Here is an 18,335-nt window from a genome sequence, read left to right as displayed (position 1 = left end):
GTCGAAGTAGCTTGGAAGCTATGGCTGAGCAATTGATAGCTAATTCTGCCCTTGCAAAGGACTCAGGTGCAGTTCTCAGCATGAACACTAGGTGGCTCACAACCACCAATAACTCCAGCTACAGCGGAATCCAAAGTCTGGTCTCTGGAGACACCTGTACTCCTCTCTCTCTCTCTCTCTCTCTCTCTCTCTCTCTCTCTCTCTCTCTCTCTCTCATAGTAAAAATAAAATTTAGAGCAGATGGGTCCTTTCGACCAGGATTTCTTTGGTTAGAGCCCTGGCACTGTCCTGGACAGAGGGAGAGTCATGGATGGAGAGACATGACCGCCTTCCCTCTGTAAGGAGGCAGGAATGGCTAGATAAAGGTGGTGACTTCAGCACAGGGACCAGGACTTTCCATGTTGGGACAAAGGACCAGGGATCTTGGGAAGAGTGGGTGCCTGGGAGTCTTGCTGGTCACTGAGGCTCAGCTCAAGGAACACTGCATAGCCTGACCCAGCGATGAGGAGCAGGAACACAGTAAGTTGGAATGGCAAGTGAGAGGAGCCTGAATGCCACAGAAAGGGGTCCTACAAAGACTTGTCCTCACGCAGGGCCATGGGGGCCTGCCCAGCCGTCCTGTCTAGGGGGTATGCCCTCCTGTTCTCCCCACAGAGCGAGTCAAGAACCACTGGCAGGAGGACCTCATGTTTGGCTACCAGTTCCTGAATGGCTGCAACCCAGTGCTCATCAAGCGTTGCACCCAGCTGCCGGACAAGCTCCCGGTGACTACAGAGATGGTGGAGTGTAGCCTAGAGCGGCAGCTCACCTTAGAACAGGAAGTACAGGTAGGCCCGCTGGCTGGAGACACAGTCTTTCTACAGAAGCAACTTCCTGCTGATCCATGTTTGCCGATCCCCAGACTGCTGGCTTGTCTGATTGACAATGTGAAATCACCAGTTTCTTCCTTTTGCTGGCAGCGGCGTCCACTGGGCACTGTGCAAGCCACGGGCAGTCACAGGAAGGGCTGAATCCACACAGTCTTCACACCTGCAAACAGTGTCAGTGTTTTCCATATCCATGTTAGTAACTACAAGGGGGCCTGTAAGGTCTCAGGCACGGAGGCAGTGTCACACATGTCTGCACCCCCTCAAAGCGTCACCCGCTTTGCAAAGGCGAGGAAACTAGAGAAAGCGGTAGCCTTCGTGTGGGTAGCATTTATTACTTCCTAGTTAGAAACACTGGCCCCACCTGTGCCTCCCTCGCCTCCCCAGGCCAGTCTCCTGGCTCTCACTTGCAGACTCGACCCCTCACCCCTTGGCCTAGTCCCAAGGCTGATCTTGTCTTCAGACAGAATTTAAACTGAATCAGCTTGTACCTGCTGGGCTCTGCCAGGCATTCCCGGGCTAGGTTTTATCTAGTTTCAACAACGCCCCTCAGCATCTTGTCTTCTCCCTCTCCCCACGGCAGCCAGCACCATTGGGCCTCCCACTTCCAGCTGCCCATGTGACCTCCGTTGCCTCTGCTCACCCTATCTTGGTACCCAGCCCACACTGAGACTCCAAACACATCCCCTTCAGCCCGAACCTCCTGCCTACTTGTCTTCGGGAGGCCGCTTGCCCCAGTGATTCAACACAAGCAGTCCTTCGCCATGCTTCTGGACCTTCATGGATCCCAGGACACTGCTAGCCATGCAGACAGCCAGATCGCCAAACACATATATGGTGTTCTGCTGTGGTTTAGATCAGGAGGCAATAATCTAAAATGCTAACAGCCGCTACTGACTAGACTCTTACATACATACTACCTTGTCTCTTACACTGTCCCCAGCTAACACACCAACACAGTTCTTAGGGCCCTCCGTCATTCTTGACACATCTTTCTTTGACAGCCTCAGTGACATGTTAAACTCATAGCTCCTAAATTGTTTTATTTTCGGGAATTGGACCCAGAGCCTCACGCGGCTTAGCAAAGCTCTCTACCACTGAGCTACATCCCCGACCCCTAAATATTTTTTTATTCTTTTCCAATGAAATTTATTTTTGGAACATGAATGGAAGGATCCTGGTTTCCCCTACATCTGTGAAGAGTAGCCACACCCCTTCCCATCTCTTCCTTTCCAGGAGGGCCCTGTCCTGGATGACAATGACTAATTTGACCAGCATCGGACTCCATCTAAATGAAGTCCCAGCTGCATCTGGGTGTTGGCTTCTCTTGCGTGCCCCCTCTGACCTCATTAAACGCCCCTCAGGGTGGTCTTTTGACTTCTTTTATAAGTGTCAAGTGGGTTTCAGTTACAATGAACCCGAGGGAGCTGTGGCCAGTTTGTCGCCTTAGCTTTGAAGATAAATAATTAGGAAGAAGTAAGTAACTATGCAAACCAGCTTTGGAGCTGGAGAACTGAACCCAGAAATTCTGAATTCTGTTTATACCCAGAGCTGTAGGGTAAAAGCCTGGACATTGCCAACAGATCAACAAAAGAAATAAATAACTCTGGGAAAAGCAGAGAGAGAGTTAATCAATATGGACACACGAGAGGGGAAAGATAATTAGGGTCCAGTGACCCTAATTCCATCTTGGGGCACTGATGTGAGCTTTAGGTTTAAATAGAGGAAGTCCTGGGGCAGGGGACAAGATGTAGCCTAATAAGAAGTCCAGGTCTTTTTTTTTTTTTTTTTTTTTTTTTCCTCATTGTTTTGGTTCTGCTCCTAATCCAAGGAAGTCTTCATTGCTTATTGAAAAGATGGATCTGCTTTCTAAGATGATTACTTCTGCTCCAGGCTGTAGTTTTGCCCTCCTGGTGCAAGTGAGTGCGTGTTCAGGTGTTAGCTGTTTCTGGGACCCAAGGCTGTGACATATTTTAAATTTTTGCAGCAAATATTTTGGTTCACATAAGCCCCTGAACCAGGAAGGAGTCCGCTTAGAACTTTTGTTCTGTTCGCTATTGACACGTGAATGGATTGCCACCGAGACATCGATGTGTTGAATGTAAATGTAAAACATATCGTATTAAGTGTGTGCTGCAGGAGAGGATGGGGACTTATCTTTGTGCCCTTGGCCTTGAAAAGAGAGAAAACAGGTTAGACAGACTCCTCCAGTGGTTAATACACTGGCTCGCAGAGTCTGCAGGTGTTTGACCCAGAGTGAAAAAAACGCAAACACAGAACAAATGCAGAGAGAGCAGGCAATCATCCTGCATTTAGTTCCTGTGAACACTCAAGTGAGAAATAAATGATGCTTAGTAAAACAGTTTCTAGGTGCTTATTACACACCAAGTTACAACAGGGAAGGTGTGTGGGGTGGGCTGGGGGCATGTCCTGAAGGCCGCCACTCACATCCCACCCCTGACCTGGATCTCAGGTCCGTTTCTGTAGCTTGAATATGTTTCTCTGCCCCCTTCAGGAAGGGAACATTTTCATTGTTGACTACGAGCTACTGGATGGCATCGATGCCAACAAAACTGACCCCTGCACACACCAGTTCCTGGCTGCGCCCATCTGCCTGCTATATAAGAACCTGGCCAACAAGATTGTTCCCATTGCCATCCAGGTAAATGGGCAGCCCAGCTCTAGCTGATCTGTACAACTTGGACCACAGGAGTGGGGCCGGGGTGGGGGGGAGCTTCCTGGAGCAACGCCATCCACACCACTGAGGGGCCCTGGCAGCTCTAACTCCAGCTTTCACAGGAGAGGCAGAGAAAAATGAGCTATTGGACCTCCCTACTGCTGTGTAGCGGCTGTCTGCATCCTGAGAGGCAGACGGTGGCTTTCCTGGGTACCTTTAAGAAATCCCCTCCTAAGCACACCGGGGAGGGCGCTTGTCCTGCAACGACATGCTTTTCCTACCACCCACCTCCTGACCAGTGTTCCCACATCAACATGCCCACACAAGCCAGACAGCTGAAGCTAGGAGTTAAGCTGCACACAGGAGCCACTGAGCCATGTCAGAGTCCTCACAGTCCTGGAACATGGTCTTCTGTGCAAATGGATTCTTTGTCTTCCATGCAGGTAAACTGAAAGGCAGTGGAGGGCCGTGGAAGCAGCCTTGTGGGGAGGCAGGTGGGCACAGGGCTTCACCTACCTGAGCTGCTCTGAGAGCTGACGTGCAGCCAGCAGCGATGAGGCTAGGAAAGGAAAAGCAGGCCTAACTGAAGGTCCCTAGCCACCGGGCTTTACAGAGACCCCCATGGGGGCCGGAAAGATGAACAGTCAGCGCACAGTGCCAGCGACCTGGACACTGGGAGGAATGGGAATAACACAGTCCCTGCACAGTCCAAAAGCAGTTGCCTGGGAAAGCTAAGAGATCCTGAAAACTGCTGTACATCAAATGCCCCAAGAACAGACACTATGCTTGGTCTTAGCCAAAAGACCAAGAAGGGATAAAATTGTGACACATTTTAAATTTTTGAGTAAATTTGTCAGTTTCTAATAGACCTCCGAACCATAAGGGAAGCAGTTTAGAACTTTCGTTCTGTTCAATACGGTGCATGAACGGGTCACTGTAGAAACATCGCTGTGTTGAATGTAAACATAAAACACGTTATGTTGTCCAGACCTGGAAGAGGGACTTAGCACATAATGAAGCATATGCATGGCTGACATCCTAAATATTCTGCATCCCAAAGCGTATGATCATTGGGGTTTTGCACAGGACCTGTCTGTGTAGTTACCACCGTACTGTTTGCTGTCAATCACCTTAGCCAGGCAAGGAGACTAAGGTTCCAGTGTCCATAGTGAGCCACAGAGCTGGGATTCGAGCCAGTTGTCTCAAGCCTGCAATTTAGCCCAGGTTTATAACCCCAGGCTGTCAGTTCAAGGCCAGCCTGGGCTGCAGAGTGATACCCCGTGTCAAATGTTTTAATTAATTAATCAAAGCAGTTGGCTACAGATCTGTACCCCCAGTTTCCCAGGCCCCCACCCTTCTGTGCTGTAGGAAAGCTCTACATGCAAGGAGCTGGAGCATTAGATGAAGGCACAGGGGACTTGGGAAACCACCACTGAAAGGTGCCGGGAGGGGGATGGATTATCACTGACAGGTGTTCTGACCCAGCTTGTCCCAGACACATGTTTCTTAGAGCCTCCTAGAGGCAGGGACCTGGCTTAAACCTCAGGGCTTTCCCTTGTAAGCAGGGAATAGGGCATTGGACAAGGCATGGGACCTGGTTAACCCTTTCTCTATGCCTGCCTAGAAGAACTGATGCAGCCCAGGGCAGTGGGAGCAGCACCATTTTCTGGGCCAGCACTGGAGCAGGGCCCACAGCTGCTGAAACTGTGGATTTCAGGCTGGGCTGTAAGAGGACCATGGGTCTCGGTGTTGTGGCTGGCATGGCAGGGACAGTTGACATAGGTTCCTTGCCAACGCTGCCCTGGCTGCCTTAGTCTTCCTGAGGGTAGAGGGCAGATCGTGCTGGAGAATGGAGAGCGTGGCCCTGAGTTTGGTGTGAGGCTGCAGACAGCATGAGTGTAGGAGAGGGTTGGGGAGGAAACTATGTCCAAGCCGGAAGCACTGCAGCACCGTGCACCTTCGAAAAGGACCACATTCCCTGACTTGGACCTCCGAAGGGCTATTGCCAAAGCAGAAGAGCAAGACATCCGGTATGGATGAGATCATCTCATTTATGTGAAGTGAACGCAGGAACACAGCAGACCACAAACCATGTACCTTACATGGGTAGACATTGGTATGGGCTTGGTGAAACACAAGGCATGGGTCACCAGGGTGGGCACAGAACAGTTGGGGAACAACTGAGAAAATTTAGAAGAGGCCTAAGTTCCTCATGGTAAGCTTCGGTTTGTGAAAATTAGACCTAAATAAACACATATACAGAGGCCTACGTAAGCAGTGAGAGCTTGTGGAGGAAAGTGACATTCCCACTGTTTCTTGTATTCTTCGGTGAAGGCTGGGATAGTTTCAAATAATAAGTGTATATGATCTTCTAGTCAGAGACCAAAGATGACCTCCTTACTTCAAAAGCATTTAAAATGATGCAAATACGTTTTCCTGGGCATATTCTAGAAAACCTGGGGCAAGGACAAGGCTGTGGCATGTCCCAGGCCATGTTTATAAAAGCCCACCAAGGGATCTCTTAATGCAACATGTTCAGACAGAGAGGAGAAGGAACGACAGTGTGGGGGGAGGGGTCAGCAGGCAGAGCAACTGGGCATCCCTGCTCAGCTCTGGACCTGTGCGTGACCTGGACAGTGGCTTAGCCACCAGACCCTCGCTTTCTCCCTTTGCCAAGTAGGAAGAATAAGGAACACCTGTTGGTCAGGTCACGTTGAGGATTAAGCGGTAACTCGTAAGTAAAACCCTAGAACAGCAGAAGGTCTCTGGAGTCCGTGTCTGAGGAGGATGGTTGTCCATGAGCACTAGGAAGCAGGCTACAGGGCCAGCTGTCTGTGGGCCAGGCAGCTAAGAAAAAGGGGTGAGCTTTGGGAGGGGCTGGGCTCTGAGGACCTTGCTCACAGGACTGTCTGGAAATGGCGAGCATATTCTCCCGTGCAGAACTCTCTGACCTAAACCCATCACTTAAATAAGTAACCTGAATTTATCTAAGGTAGATGACCAATTCCTTAACGAACAAGTAACAAGAAGACTGTGAAGGTCGATAATATCTCTCTGCTCCCTCCTTGTTCGTTCCCAAGCAGTAGGGACAGCCACTCCTCTAGTTAGTTGCCCTGCCTGATCCTCTACGCCATAGCGGCTTAGGGCACACCATTCTCTTGGCGCGGTCATTCTTGAGACACAGATAATCCCGACGAAGACCCAGTGTAAATTCCAAGTGTCCAGAAGCCAAAGACGTAGAAGGGGAAAAGAATTGAATCTAGCTGAGTGTGGTGGAGCACGCCTGTAGTGCCAATCCTTGGGGTGCAGAGGCAGGTGGATCTCGGTGAGTTCAAGGCCAGCCAGGTCTACAAATTGAGTCCAGGACAGACAAGGCTGCACAGGAAACCCTGTTGCGAAAAACAAAAACAAAACTAAATCTGTCGGGTACTAGTTTTCAGACTGGTTTCATGGTGAAGTCATTAAGTGGGTGGAATAACACTCAGGCGTTACGTGTTTCTTTTTCTTTTAAAAAAATATGGCTGATTAAAAATATAATTTAAGAAATGTGTCCCCCTGAAAACTTGAATGTGTATGGCTTGCATCTATTGGCCAGTGCTACTTTGGATGGGGAGACAAATCAGGAAGCCACCTGTAACCTCTCTCATTGTGACAGAATGCCTAATGAAAGCAATTTAAGGAAGGGGAAGTTATTTTGGTGCTCAGTTTAAGGGCACAACAGTCCATCGCAGAGGGCAAGGTGTGGCAGCAGAAATGGGAGGTGGTAGGTTCCGTTCATAATCAGGAAGCAAGTAGACAGGAAGTGGAGGCCAGGCTGTGGAACCTCAGAGCCTAAGGCTCCAGGAGCTCCTAAAGGTTCCAACCCTTCCGTAACAGTACTGCCAGCTGGTAACCAGGTGTTCAAACACACGAGCCTATGGGGACGTCACACTTGAACCACAAAGCCATCTTCCATATTACTTAGGGAGACACAGCTAAGTCTGCTCCCAGGCCTCCGCTGGAAGTCTCTACAAGCTCTGAAAGTCCCTCACATCCCTTCCTGGCTTCTCGGCTATAGAGCCTGCTTCTGGCACATTACTCTCCTAGGTCATCCAGAACGCTAGGTCTTCAGCCGTTTTTGTGTCTGAAAAGACGGGGTAGCCTAGTTGCCACCTTCCAGACCCGCAGGAGACCTCGCCTCTGGGTTCTGAAGAGATGCTTGTTAAGAGTGGTGAGTGGGAGCTGAGAGTGTGGCTTGGCAGAAAAATGCTTGCCTAGCGTGGGAGTTCCTACGAGTGATGACCACGACTGCGTGTGTATATGAGTATGTGCACACACACACACGCACACACACACACACACACACAACACACACACACACACAACACACACACACACACACCACGTCACACAGACACCTCACCAATGACGTGGCTGCTGTCACACACAATGCTAGGGACCACAGTCTGCCCTAGTGTTGGAGACAGAAACGTCATGAGCTACCTTACAGTGGTGTCAGCAGCTAAATGACCAAGCCCTTCAGGGTCCTTATTTTCTGGCTTTAAAGAAATGCCTTTTTAAAGAACAGATAACAAACTCTTCACCTTGTAGAGAAAAGTCACTTGGCCCAAGCATGGAGTGCAACTGGAAAGGCAAAGGCCAGCGGGGCCCTTGTGTGCATGGATTCGGGCCTGGAGCTCAGGGTGGGCCTCTAGCTTCGAATCCTGACTCAGCAGCATGAGGTCGGGCCCTGGCCCGGGAGGAGCTGAGTTTGTGGAATGCCTGCATTTACGGGCAGGGTGAGCAGCAGTGGGTGAAGGGGAAGAAGGCCGGAAGTGGAGAGGGCCTAGGAGAAAAGCACGAGTCCTGGCCCCCTGTGCCACTGTCCGTGCGTTACAGGCAAGGAACCCAGTTCACACACAGGCTATAAGGTGCATCATGAGGGCTCTCCACCCCTCCCCACAGGCTTCTTGTGGTTTGAAAGCCACTCTTGATGTTTGGATTCTTCTGGAATTCCCCCCATCCCCCCCAGAGGCCAGGCTCTCCCACAGCTGTAAAGGAGAACTGAAGTGACACGTTCTCTCTCTCCAACACACCAGCTCAGTCAAGCCCCTGGAGAGAAGAACCCAATTTTCCTCCCTTCCGATGCAAAATACGACTGGCTTTTGGCCAAAATCTGGGTGCGCTCCAGTGACTTCCACGTCCATCAGACCATCACCCACCTTCTGCGCACGCACCTGGTGTCCGAGGTGTTCGGCATTGCCATGTACCGCCAGCTGCCAGCCGTGCACCCCCTCTTCAAGGTACACCCAGCCACACACAGCTCCACCTCCACGGAAGGTCATCCAGGACAGTAGCTGGCATCCCAGGCTGTGGGTGGGGCATGGAATAGGTTGCAGAGAGGGGCCTAGGGCAGACACTGGGAGGCAGGGTTAGGGCCAGAGCCTGTCACAACCTGGCTGGCCAGGAAGCAGTTTAAAAGAGAAGTCAAGTCACTTGCTCTTTCAAATGCTGCCAGCACCTGATGGTTGGATCAGCTACAGACTAAAAATACTGGTGGTGGCGCACACCTTTAATCCCAGCACTCGGGAGGCAGAGGCAGGTGGGATATCGGAGTTCGTGGCCAGCCTGGTCTACAGAGCAAGTTCCAGGCCAGCCAGGCTACACAGAGAGACCCTGTCTTAAAACTCCAAAACCAAATACCTAAGACCCCCAAGCCAACCAACCAAACTGGTGCTTCGGTCTCTTCATTGTAAAATAGGTGAAAAGATCAGAGCAGGGCTCCTTCCTCTGAGGAGGAGGATGGTCAGGGTTGGATCACGGTGAAGCACTAGGCAAGCCATTACCACTGAGCATCAACAAATGGTGTCTACAGGCCTCCTATAGGTACCAGGCAGGACACACACCCACAGACTCGCACTTCCTCTCTGGGCCCAGCCCGGAGTAACCCTGCACTGTGGGCTGGCGTGGCTGGGCTGGCAGTGCTGGGAGTGAGAATCCAGACCCTTAGAAAGGTTTCTCATCTTCCACCCAGCTGCTGGTAGCCCATGTGAGGTTCACCATCGCCATCAACACTAAGGCCCGGGAACAGCTTATCTGCGAGTATGGCCTTTTTGACAAGGTAAGTGCCCTCTCCTGGAGTGGGGCCTGAATGAGCTCTGCCTGTGGCTCCATCCCTATCTGAGGTCTGAAAAGTGGGGCCCTCTTACCAACCCTAGTCGGCTCTCCTCTTCCCTGTGCAGCAGCGGGGCCTCTTCTTTGGGTTGTCTCTCTGTCGCTTTTTTATGGATCTATCCTGTCCCGTCCCAGTCTCTGATCTTCCTCCATAAAACTCACCATCTTAGAAGATCCCCTGACTCTCTCACACTACCTTACCCTTACCATCCTGCCAAAGACCTTCAGGATATTTGAACAGAGGTGCCAATAACTACCTACCCAGGCCCATGGTGTTTCCAGCTACCTGAAGCTGAGTGATTGTCCAGAGCTGTGCTGGGCACGAGAGCCTGCTCTCTCTGCTGCAGCTATGAAGTACCCAGTCTGTGTCACACTCTCCTCATGGAAGCGGGAGCCTGGCTGCTTCAAGTTATAAACAGCTCTTTCATTGCACCTCCCTGGACACAGGCTGGCCCTCTCTGTGCCCAGCCACCCCACTGGCCTCCAAGTCTCTTGCAGATGAATCTGGGAGGCCTAGGTATGGACAGCTGAGAAGGAAAGCAACCAAGCTCAGACACCCTGCTCTCTCACCAGGCCAATGCCACCGGGGGTGGCGGCCATGTGCAGATGGTACAGAGGGCTGTCCAGGACCTGACCTATTCTTCCTTGTGCTTCCCGGAGGCCATCAAGGCCCGGGGCATGGACAGCACTGAGGACCTCCCGTACTACTTCTATCGTGACGATGGACTGTTAGTGTGGAAGGCCATCCAGGAGTGAGTGTGACCAGGTTCTGTGGGAGGGGGAGTCCTGATGAAGAGGGTTGGCGAGGCAGGTGGAGGGAAGGGGTGGAGGATATTCAGGGTCAGACAGGATTGCAAGAGGGACCTGCTGGCCACCCACTCCTGCTGGCCCTCCTGAGCCAGCTTCACGACCGAGGTGGTGAGCATCTACTATGAGAACGACCAGGTGGTGGAGGAGGACCAGGAACTGCAGGACTTCGTGAAGGATGTTTACGTGTATGGCATGCGGGGCAGAAAGGCCTCAGGTAGGCTGCCAGGCTCTGCTTCCGTGGTGAGGAACAGGAGGCAGGACACTCGGCCTCCAAGGGTCCCCACCCACCTACCCACCTGAGTGCCTCCTTCTGGGTAGCTAGCCCCTCCCTTCTCCAAGTGTCTTGCCTGGGCAGATCTTTGAAAGTGTGGGTGGAGAGGAGGGGCAGGGGCCGAGCCATGTGTCCCTCCCAGGGATGCGCTCATGGTCTGTGGCTCCATCTTAGGCTTCCCCAAGTCCATCAAGAGCAGGGAGAAGTTGTCTGAATACCTGACGGTAGTGATCTTCACGGCCTCGGCCCAGCATGCGGCTGTAAACTTCGGCCAGGTAGGCCTAGTAGCCCTCTCTAGGGGAGAACTGTCTCAGGTACCCCACATTGGGGAGCCACCAGCAGCCTCACACGCCATCCCTCCCCAACCCCCGCCTCCACAATGGCCCTCCCATCCCCGTGCAGCCTGAGCCTGGAACCAGCAGTGGCAGGTATGGATTCTGCCTGAAGGCACCCAGCTGGCTGGGACAGCTGCAGGCCCTGGAAAGGAGGGAAAAGGGTCTGAGGGGGAGAGGCGAGGACATCACTGAGGGAGGGCCAGAGGCCCTGGAAGACAGGCAAGGAGGATGGCAAAGGAGAGGGACAGGTCAAAGGTGTGGCTTGAGAAACCAGGAGATGAGGGGGCCCCCCCGAGAAAGGTGAGGTGGGGACATCAGAAAGGTGGGTGGTGCCCGCAGGGAAGGGTGGAGCCTGCTAAGCTGGTTCCCCATGAACCAAGGAAATGTAAGCAAGTGGGTCCGAGATGGGCAGGCCCTGGACTTCCTGGGCACCCACGCTGTTGATGCTCATCTTTCACAGTATGACTGGTGCTCCTGGATCCCCAATGCTCCTCCAACTATGCGAGCCCCACCGCCCACGGCCAAGGGCGTGGTCACCATCGAGCAGATTGTGGATACTCTACCAGACCGAGGCCGTTCATGCTGGCATCTAGGCGCAGTGTGGGCATTGAGCCAGTTTCAAGAAAATGAGGTGAGACTAGACATTGCTAGAGGCAGGGAAGGTCACTTTAGCTTCAACCCGTTCTCCGGCCCAGGGCTTTGGGGCTCTGGCTCAAACTGGACACCTATAGCCAAGAATCCTGACCTCTTTAGGGTGGAGCTGCTAAAAGCAATTGGGGCTGGGGGTGGGGGAAGGTGTGCTCTGCTCCAGGTCTTCAGCCTGGCCCTGAACCCAGCACAGGCTGGCAGTGGAGGGCATAGTCTCTGCTCCAAGTCACTAGAGGGTGTATGTATGTGTGAAGACTGTCCCCTACCCCACACCCAGTTCCTGATAAAAATTCTTCCACGTGGTTTCCTGGCTCCCCACAGGGAAAGTTAGAGCTTCCTGGTTCCTTCTAGGTCCTCAGAGCTACGCTGAGCGGAAGGTCTTGGCGGACACAGTCCTTTGCAATCTTTGTTCCCACTGGCAGTGCAAGTCAGTCCCAGACCTGCTGAAGTGCTGGTTCTATGCTCAGTATGACCAGAAGAGACTAACCTCTTGGTCAAAGGATGTCAAGTCTGACTTACCTTTTACAAACAAAACCCCGGAGCTCCTTAACCACTTCCACAATGGACACTTTGCAGATGTTGGTTTAAGCAAGCACATTGGTGTAAGCATGTTACCCCGCAAAATGGGGGGGACCCCCACCACCACTTCCTGACACCCAGGGCCTCGGACTATCTCAAGCCTTAAAAAGAAGATGGGGAGACAAAGGGCAGGCCAGCCTGTGGCAGGGGGACCTCCAGGTTCCCCTACACCTTTGACTTAAAAACCACCTGGCAACCAGGAAGTAACTTCCTTTTACAGCTCCAACCCTAAGCCTTTCACAAGGAAAAGAAGGTGGCAACTGTATAATCTCATTCTTTTTAATTGGCATATAATAATATGCTTATCTATGAGATAGTGTGATGCGTCTATATATTGATATTGCTCAGCTATGCCATCTGACCTATCACCCCAAACAGATCACTTCCTTGTAGAACACTGAGATTCTTGTAGTTTATAACATACACCACCTCATCACTTATTTACCCTCCCATTCTGTAGAATGCTACTCAATCCTTTGAATTCACTAATCTGCCATTTTTCTTCCTCTCTGCTAAATTCTTTGAGATGATGAGGCAGGACTTTCTTTTTTAGACATAGTCTTACTATGTAGCCCTGGCTGGCCTGGAACTCTCAGAGATCTGCAAGCCTTTGCCTCCCAAATGCTGAGATTTAAAGAGAGGTGTCAGTGCACCTGGTGAGATCGTTTTTAATATCCCATATACGGCAGCTCCATCTGCTTCCTTCACTTTAACAATATGGCCTCCAGGTTCATCTGTGTTCCAAAGACAGGATTTCATTTTGCATGGCTAAGTAATGTTCCCTCATGTGCATGTATGTATTAATTTCAGCAGGGGGTGGGGCAAAGGTTAAGGGTGATAAGAGTTGAGCAGATGCCCCTCTTCCTACCAAAGGACGAGGCCTACTAGTCTTCATGGCACCACCTCAAACTATCCTTCCATGTCTGATCCTCAGCTGTTTCTGGGCATGTACCCAGAGGAACATTTCATTGAGAAACCAGTGAAGGAAGCCATGATCCGATTCCGCAAGAACCTGGAGGCCATCGTCAGCGTGATCGCCGAGCGCAACAAGAACAAAAAACTCCCCTACTACTACCTGTCACCAGACAGGATTCCCAACAGTGTAGCCATCTAAGCCTGGCTTTCCCTGCCTCAGGATCTCTCTGGGAAGGCCAGTGGCTTGGGCAGCCAGACCCCAGCTTGCCTGCCAGGCTCTACATGGACCTTCCAGCAGCTGGTGCCTTGTCCAGGCTAGCAGTGCTGCTCCTGGGCCTGTATGGTCTGGGTGTAAGCCAAAGGCTACTCTAGGACAGGCGGGCTATCACAAAGCTCCAGCACACGCTACTTCTTCTCAGGGACTCAGGGACCTCACCCAGAGCAGGGCTGTGCCACTGTCCTCCAGCCCACCTCAGGGCTTCCTCAATCAGCACCAAAGTGTATCAGAGTGGCAACTGTTCTGATTGGGCCAGGGTACCTTATTCTATTTATGCTTCGTCCAACTGCTTGCATGTAGTAGATGCTTAAAGAAACTTATTAACAGCCTGTTACAAATTAAAGCTCATTCAAAACAGGTGTCATCCCACATGCCACATTCCAGTCACTCCCCAAAATCCACTGTTCTCCTTCAGTCACCAATAAAAAGCTGAAATCTACTATTTCCTCTAACACACGCGCCCTCTTTACCCCTCTACACCAATGGCCCTTTCCAGTTTTGCAGATGTAGAGGTTTGAAATTATGCTGTGATCTATATGTGAGAGAGCACATGTAACAGTTGTCTTTCTGTGTCTGGGTCAGATCACTTAACAGAGTGTTTCCCAGCTCCATCCATTTACCTGCTAATTTTTGTTTCTTTGAAGCTGAGCAAAATCCTATTATACACAGGTACCACATTTTCATTATCCATTCACCAGCTAAAAGACATCCAAGCTGTCTCCCAGTCTCTGCTGTTGCCTTCATGAATGAATGGCCTTCCTCTAAACAAGCGAGACCTGGAAGGGCAGGGCATCTGCCTCATCTATTCGTGTGTCTTAGGCTAGCACAGGCATCAGTGTCTGCAAGCCCCTCCTTTTCCTTCCAGCACAGCATCTATAATGACTAAGTGAAGTAACCCAGGCACTAAAACAAAAGTCACACGGATCATTTCAAATCTACTGCCTTCTGCTCCCAACCTTCTTACCTCTGGATCCTCTTCTTTCCCCATGGCCCCATTATTCTTTATTAGTGTGTGGGCTAGAAAGGGTATTCTAGCTTCCTCATTAGAAAACACTCATCACAAAATATCTTTGTAAAGAAAGGCTTTATTGCTACCTTTAGACACCCCGTGTATAGCACAAACAAATGTCCTGTCCAGAGAATTATTTAAGCGGTAATACTGAGAAACTGAACATACACAAAAGATTACAAAATTAGACATTTAGAGTACTAGAAATTCTCTAGGAAAAATTTAAAATGTGAAGTGCTTTTTAGAAACTACACTACACACACCAGTGTAAATTTGGTTTTTATTAACAATCAACTTTAAACACTGCATCTAAATGTGCACCGGTTACACACCTTCATCAATCATCTCTAACACAAAGACAAATGCTTTTATCTTCCTATGCTTTGGGCTCCCCTTGGGCTACAGCTCTAAGCTGCGTCATTTCCAACCAGAGTTGAAGTGGTACTGCATATACTGCATATATTCATGTGCATCCAGCCACACCCACGTAATCACAGCTCTTCACCCTGTCCAGATAGCTTTTGGCTTCTGGTTGTTTAGACACTACTCAAGGCCTTGAACTATCCTGGCCCTCAATGCCCGAAGCCTGCACATCTGTGTCCAGGAGGAAATATCCACAGGTTTGGAAACGAGGCCTACATGACTGAAGAGTATACTGAAGCCAGAAAAGAGAGACAGAGAGCTGGAGTAAGAAGAGAACTCTTACAACATGTCCAGGAAATTCTTGCAATAAACTTGGGCACAACCCCCAACTACTTACTTGTGGGAGCCAAAGTCAAAGGTATGCTAATGGGTCTATGACACATGGGGGTAAAGGCCAAGTTAAGAGAGAAGGGCTGGCAGTGACAACCTCAGACTACTTCCTTCTTCATTTGACCCACAAGCACAAGCCTTCCTGGCCCTGAAGCCTCATCCTAGATCTGCTTGGTTGCTTGGTTCAGCCACAGGCCATCTTCCTGACACATCCAGGCTTAGAGTGAGGAACAATGGGATGGACAGATAACCCTGAAAATTTACTCAGAGAGAAAAGAGACAAGGACTAGGAGAGTCTGGGCAGACCCAGAGCCCTGCCAGTATGTTTCACGGCACATGCCTTGCAAGTCTTCTGCACTGAGTCACCAATGGGTACAGTTGCTTGCTAGATCAGAGAACCTGCAGGAAAAACAAGCAAGGGGAGCGAGGAGGGGAAGAAGGATGAATGACAGATTTCATCAGAGAAGCCAGAGAAGAAATGGCATTAAGCCATGGTTCTAAAGTCACCTTATCTATATGAGGGCACAAGCCACCTGGGGTAGCTGTGCAGGGACAACCCCACTGAGGTACACTCTCCTCTCTGCAGAAGCCTCAGTGCCAGTTGGGACTTTATACTTAAAACCACCTCCATCTTCATGTGACTGCCCACCCCTGCTGGAGCATCATGTCACAGGCAGATGAACAGGACCAGGGACTCAGCTGCAGCAGCTGCAGAAGAATATAGTCAGAGCTCCCTGGTGGGCAGTCTGTAGCTGCCTGGTATCCTCAGACTGAGGAGGTCTATGAGTAATTGCACTTTGGGGTACAGGGAGCACAGGGAGGCTTCTGTGGTCTGGGAGAAAGGGGGCAGGTTGACCTAAGGGGTGGGCTGATTAGATAATGGCTGGAAGCCCTGGCAGAACAGCTCCACAACTGAACTCCATGACCCCAGAGTAGACAAGGGGATAACAGGACAAAACCTGCTCCCACAAGCCTTCCAGCCTCCACCTGCCCCTGCAAACTAAACACAGGGCTTCCACTAGGAACCACAAAAGATTCATCTTCGGCTTGCCTCAGTCTTCGAAGAAGATTAAGTGGAGCAGCCAAAGTTCAGGGAGATGGGCAGGACCCTAGGCATTGACCCACCCTCCTCAGGAGGCTCTGAAGACCCTGTAGTCAACAGCAGCCACTTGGAGAGTATGGTTCTGGGGTCCCTCTTGTCACATTATGAGTTGACTATTGCCAGGCACTGTGGCAATGGCCTTCAAGAAAAAAATGTTTAGCAGACTTTTAAAGCAACAATGGCCATTTAATGATGGTAATTTGGCTTTGTCTGTCTTATGAAAAATAGTGCAGGAGGTAACCCTGATGACAGAATAGATCACAGGTGGAGCTACAGACCCTAAATGACCCTGTCAAGCCCGGTTAAGGCAATGAGTGGGCTGTGGGCCAGGTCAGTGACACAATGGTCCGTGCAGTTGACTGACCATGCCAAGGCCTCATCCCAGAGCTGGACTGTTTGCCTCCCAGCCCTCAGCAGTGACTCTACAGAACATTGTCAGGCAGTAGAGGTGGATCACGGGGTTGTCCACAATGTGTGTCCTCTCCATCTGGAGACATCTGTTAGTCAAAGGAGCATTTTTTAAAATACTCAGCCTGATTCGGATCAATCAGATCTCAAAACCCTTCCATTTCAATGCTGACAAAACAGAAATGTATGGGTGGGCTTGTGAGATAGACTTGTCAGGAAACATGCTCAAAACCAGAGGAATTACACCCTTAGCATCCATTAATTGCCATGGAGTCTCAGACCTGTCGATTTTGCATTAAGACAAGTCTTTTCTGGACACAGAAGGGCATCTACTACTCAGAATATATAAGGCAGAAATGGTTTCAGTTTGATTTTGATGCAAAGAGAGAACAGGGACAATAAAGAGAGCATTTCTAAATGTGACACTCTTTTAAAGTGTCATTCCCTCTAGACATAGGAACTCCAAAATAAAACTTTCATAAAGTGCTGTTTGCTCAGTGGCCCACACACCAGCAGACACAGGCCCCCAAGGCCTCATCTGCCCTGGAGCAGTGTGGCAGCATCAGCCAATGAGGCAAGGTTTTTGCTGGGAGGCACCAGTCCCTTCCCATCTCCTATCTCTATCAGTGAGAAGGGAACCACCCCACCCCGCCCCCACCAGCAGCAGCCCTCCTTGTACCACGCTGCTTCATTCTCTGGTGATTCACTCCCCACCAGTCTCCCCCATGCTGCTCTGTCCTCTGGTTTAGCTTTTTACTTCCTTATTCTTCTCAAGAGCAGAGGCTGGAACTCACCATGGATACATGGGACCTCCCACTTCCCCAGTCCAGAGAGAACCCTGGCAGAACGGAACCCAGTGGCGCCTGCCCCACAGGAATTCTAGGATATTCACACCAAGGAGGGTTGAGAAAAAGAGAGGCCACTATAAATAGTCACCTGCCCAGTCTATGCTATTAAATGACAGAAGGAAGGAACACAATTGGCAGTAAACAAATTCCTTCAGCTCTTGGTGGACATCAAGGAAATAATATCCTCCACACTGTCAGACATTAATAATTTCTGCTCCAGTGTCTTCAGGCTCTGTGCAAGAAGAATTTGTGGTGGAATGACACATTCCATGTCCTTCTTTATTTTCAAGGGTGGGCTCTGTTAATGCAGACTTTTCAAAAATATTCTTTTTACTTGTTTCTGGACAGTTTTGAACATAGATCACTCTATTATAAGCCTTGAGTCTTTTCCATAATTGTAGATACACCTTGCACTGAACATACATAAAGAGAAGTCCTCCGGTGAAGCCGATGGCCACAACTACCAGCTTAGTCCAGAAAGGCCACTCTAGGATTCCTGCAAGGGGAAAAGACTCAGTTAGCCTCCCACAAAGGCTCACATCAGAAGTAAAACAGAATATGGCTTGTGAACTCCCACAACTAGTCAGTACATTTCTTACTCATTAAATCCTCCCTCCCCAAAAGAAGCATGAAGGACTCTCACTGTAGTTTACCCTGCTCTCTCTGGAGTCTCAAATTTCATCT

General features: G+C 50.4%; 2 protein-coding genes across 3 annotated transcripts in view; one reads left to right on the top strand and one right to left on the bottom strand.

The window, feature by feature from the left end:
* Alox5 (arachidonate 5-lipoxygenase) overlaps positions 1 to 13,965 on the top strand; it is a 49,433-nt gene extending 35,468 nt beyond the window's left edge. Inside the window, exons 6-14 of the mRNA XM_055604124.1 lie at positions 655 to 827; positions 3,382 to 3,528; positions 8,622 to 8,825; positions 9,557 to 9,643; positions 10,270 to 10,448; positions 10,599 to 10,720; positions 10,952 to 11,052; positions 11,573 to 11,743; positions 13,274 to 13,965. Coding sequence (XP_055460099.1) covers positions 655 to 827; positions 3,382 to 3,528; positions 8,622 to 8,825; positions 9,557 to 9,643; positions 10,270 to 10,448; positions 10,599 to 10,720; positions 10,952 to 11,052; positions 11,573 to 11,743; positions 13,274 to 13,453 — 1,364 coding nt within the window. The 3' untranslated portion in view covers positions 13,454 to 13,965. The remainder of the gene's footprint in view (positions 1 to 654; positions 828 to 3,381; positions 3,529 to 8,621; positions 8,826 to 9,556; positions 9,644 to 10,269; positions 10,449 to 10,598; positions 10,721 to 10,951; positions 11,053 to 11,572; positions 11,744 to 13,273) is intronic.
* Positions 13,966 to 14,598: 633 nt separating this feature from the next.
* Marchf8 (membrane associated ring-CH-type finger 8) overlaps positions 14,599 to 18,335 on the bottom strand; it is an 84,951-nt gene continuing 81,214 nt past the window's right edge. For both annotated transcript variants that reach the window (XM_055604123.1, XM_055604122.1), the window contains one exon: positions 14,599 to 18,147. In XM_055604123.1, the coding sequence (XP_055460098.1) occupies positions 17,846 to 18,147 (302 nt within the window). In that variant the 3' untranslated portion in view covers positions 14,599 to 17,845. The remainder of the gene's footprint in view (positions 18,148 to 18,335) is intronic.

The sequence above is a fragment of the Psammomys obesus genome, unplaced genomic scaffold (genome assembly GCF_907164565.1).
Source record: "Psammomys obesus unplaced genomic scaffold, mPsaObe1.curated_primary_1811, whole genome shotgun sequence".
Lineage (NCBI taxonomy): Eukaryota > Metazoa > Chordata > Mammalia > Rodentia > Muridae > Psammomys > Psammomys obesus.
The sequence above is the reverse complement of the archived record's forward strand: the minus strand, read 5'-3'. Positions and strand labels throughout refer to the sequence as shown.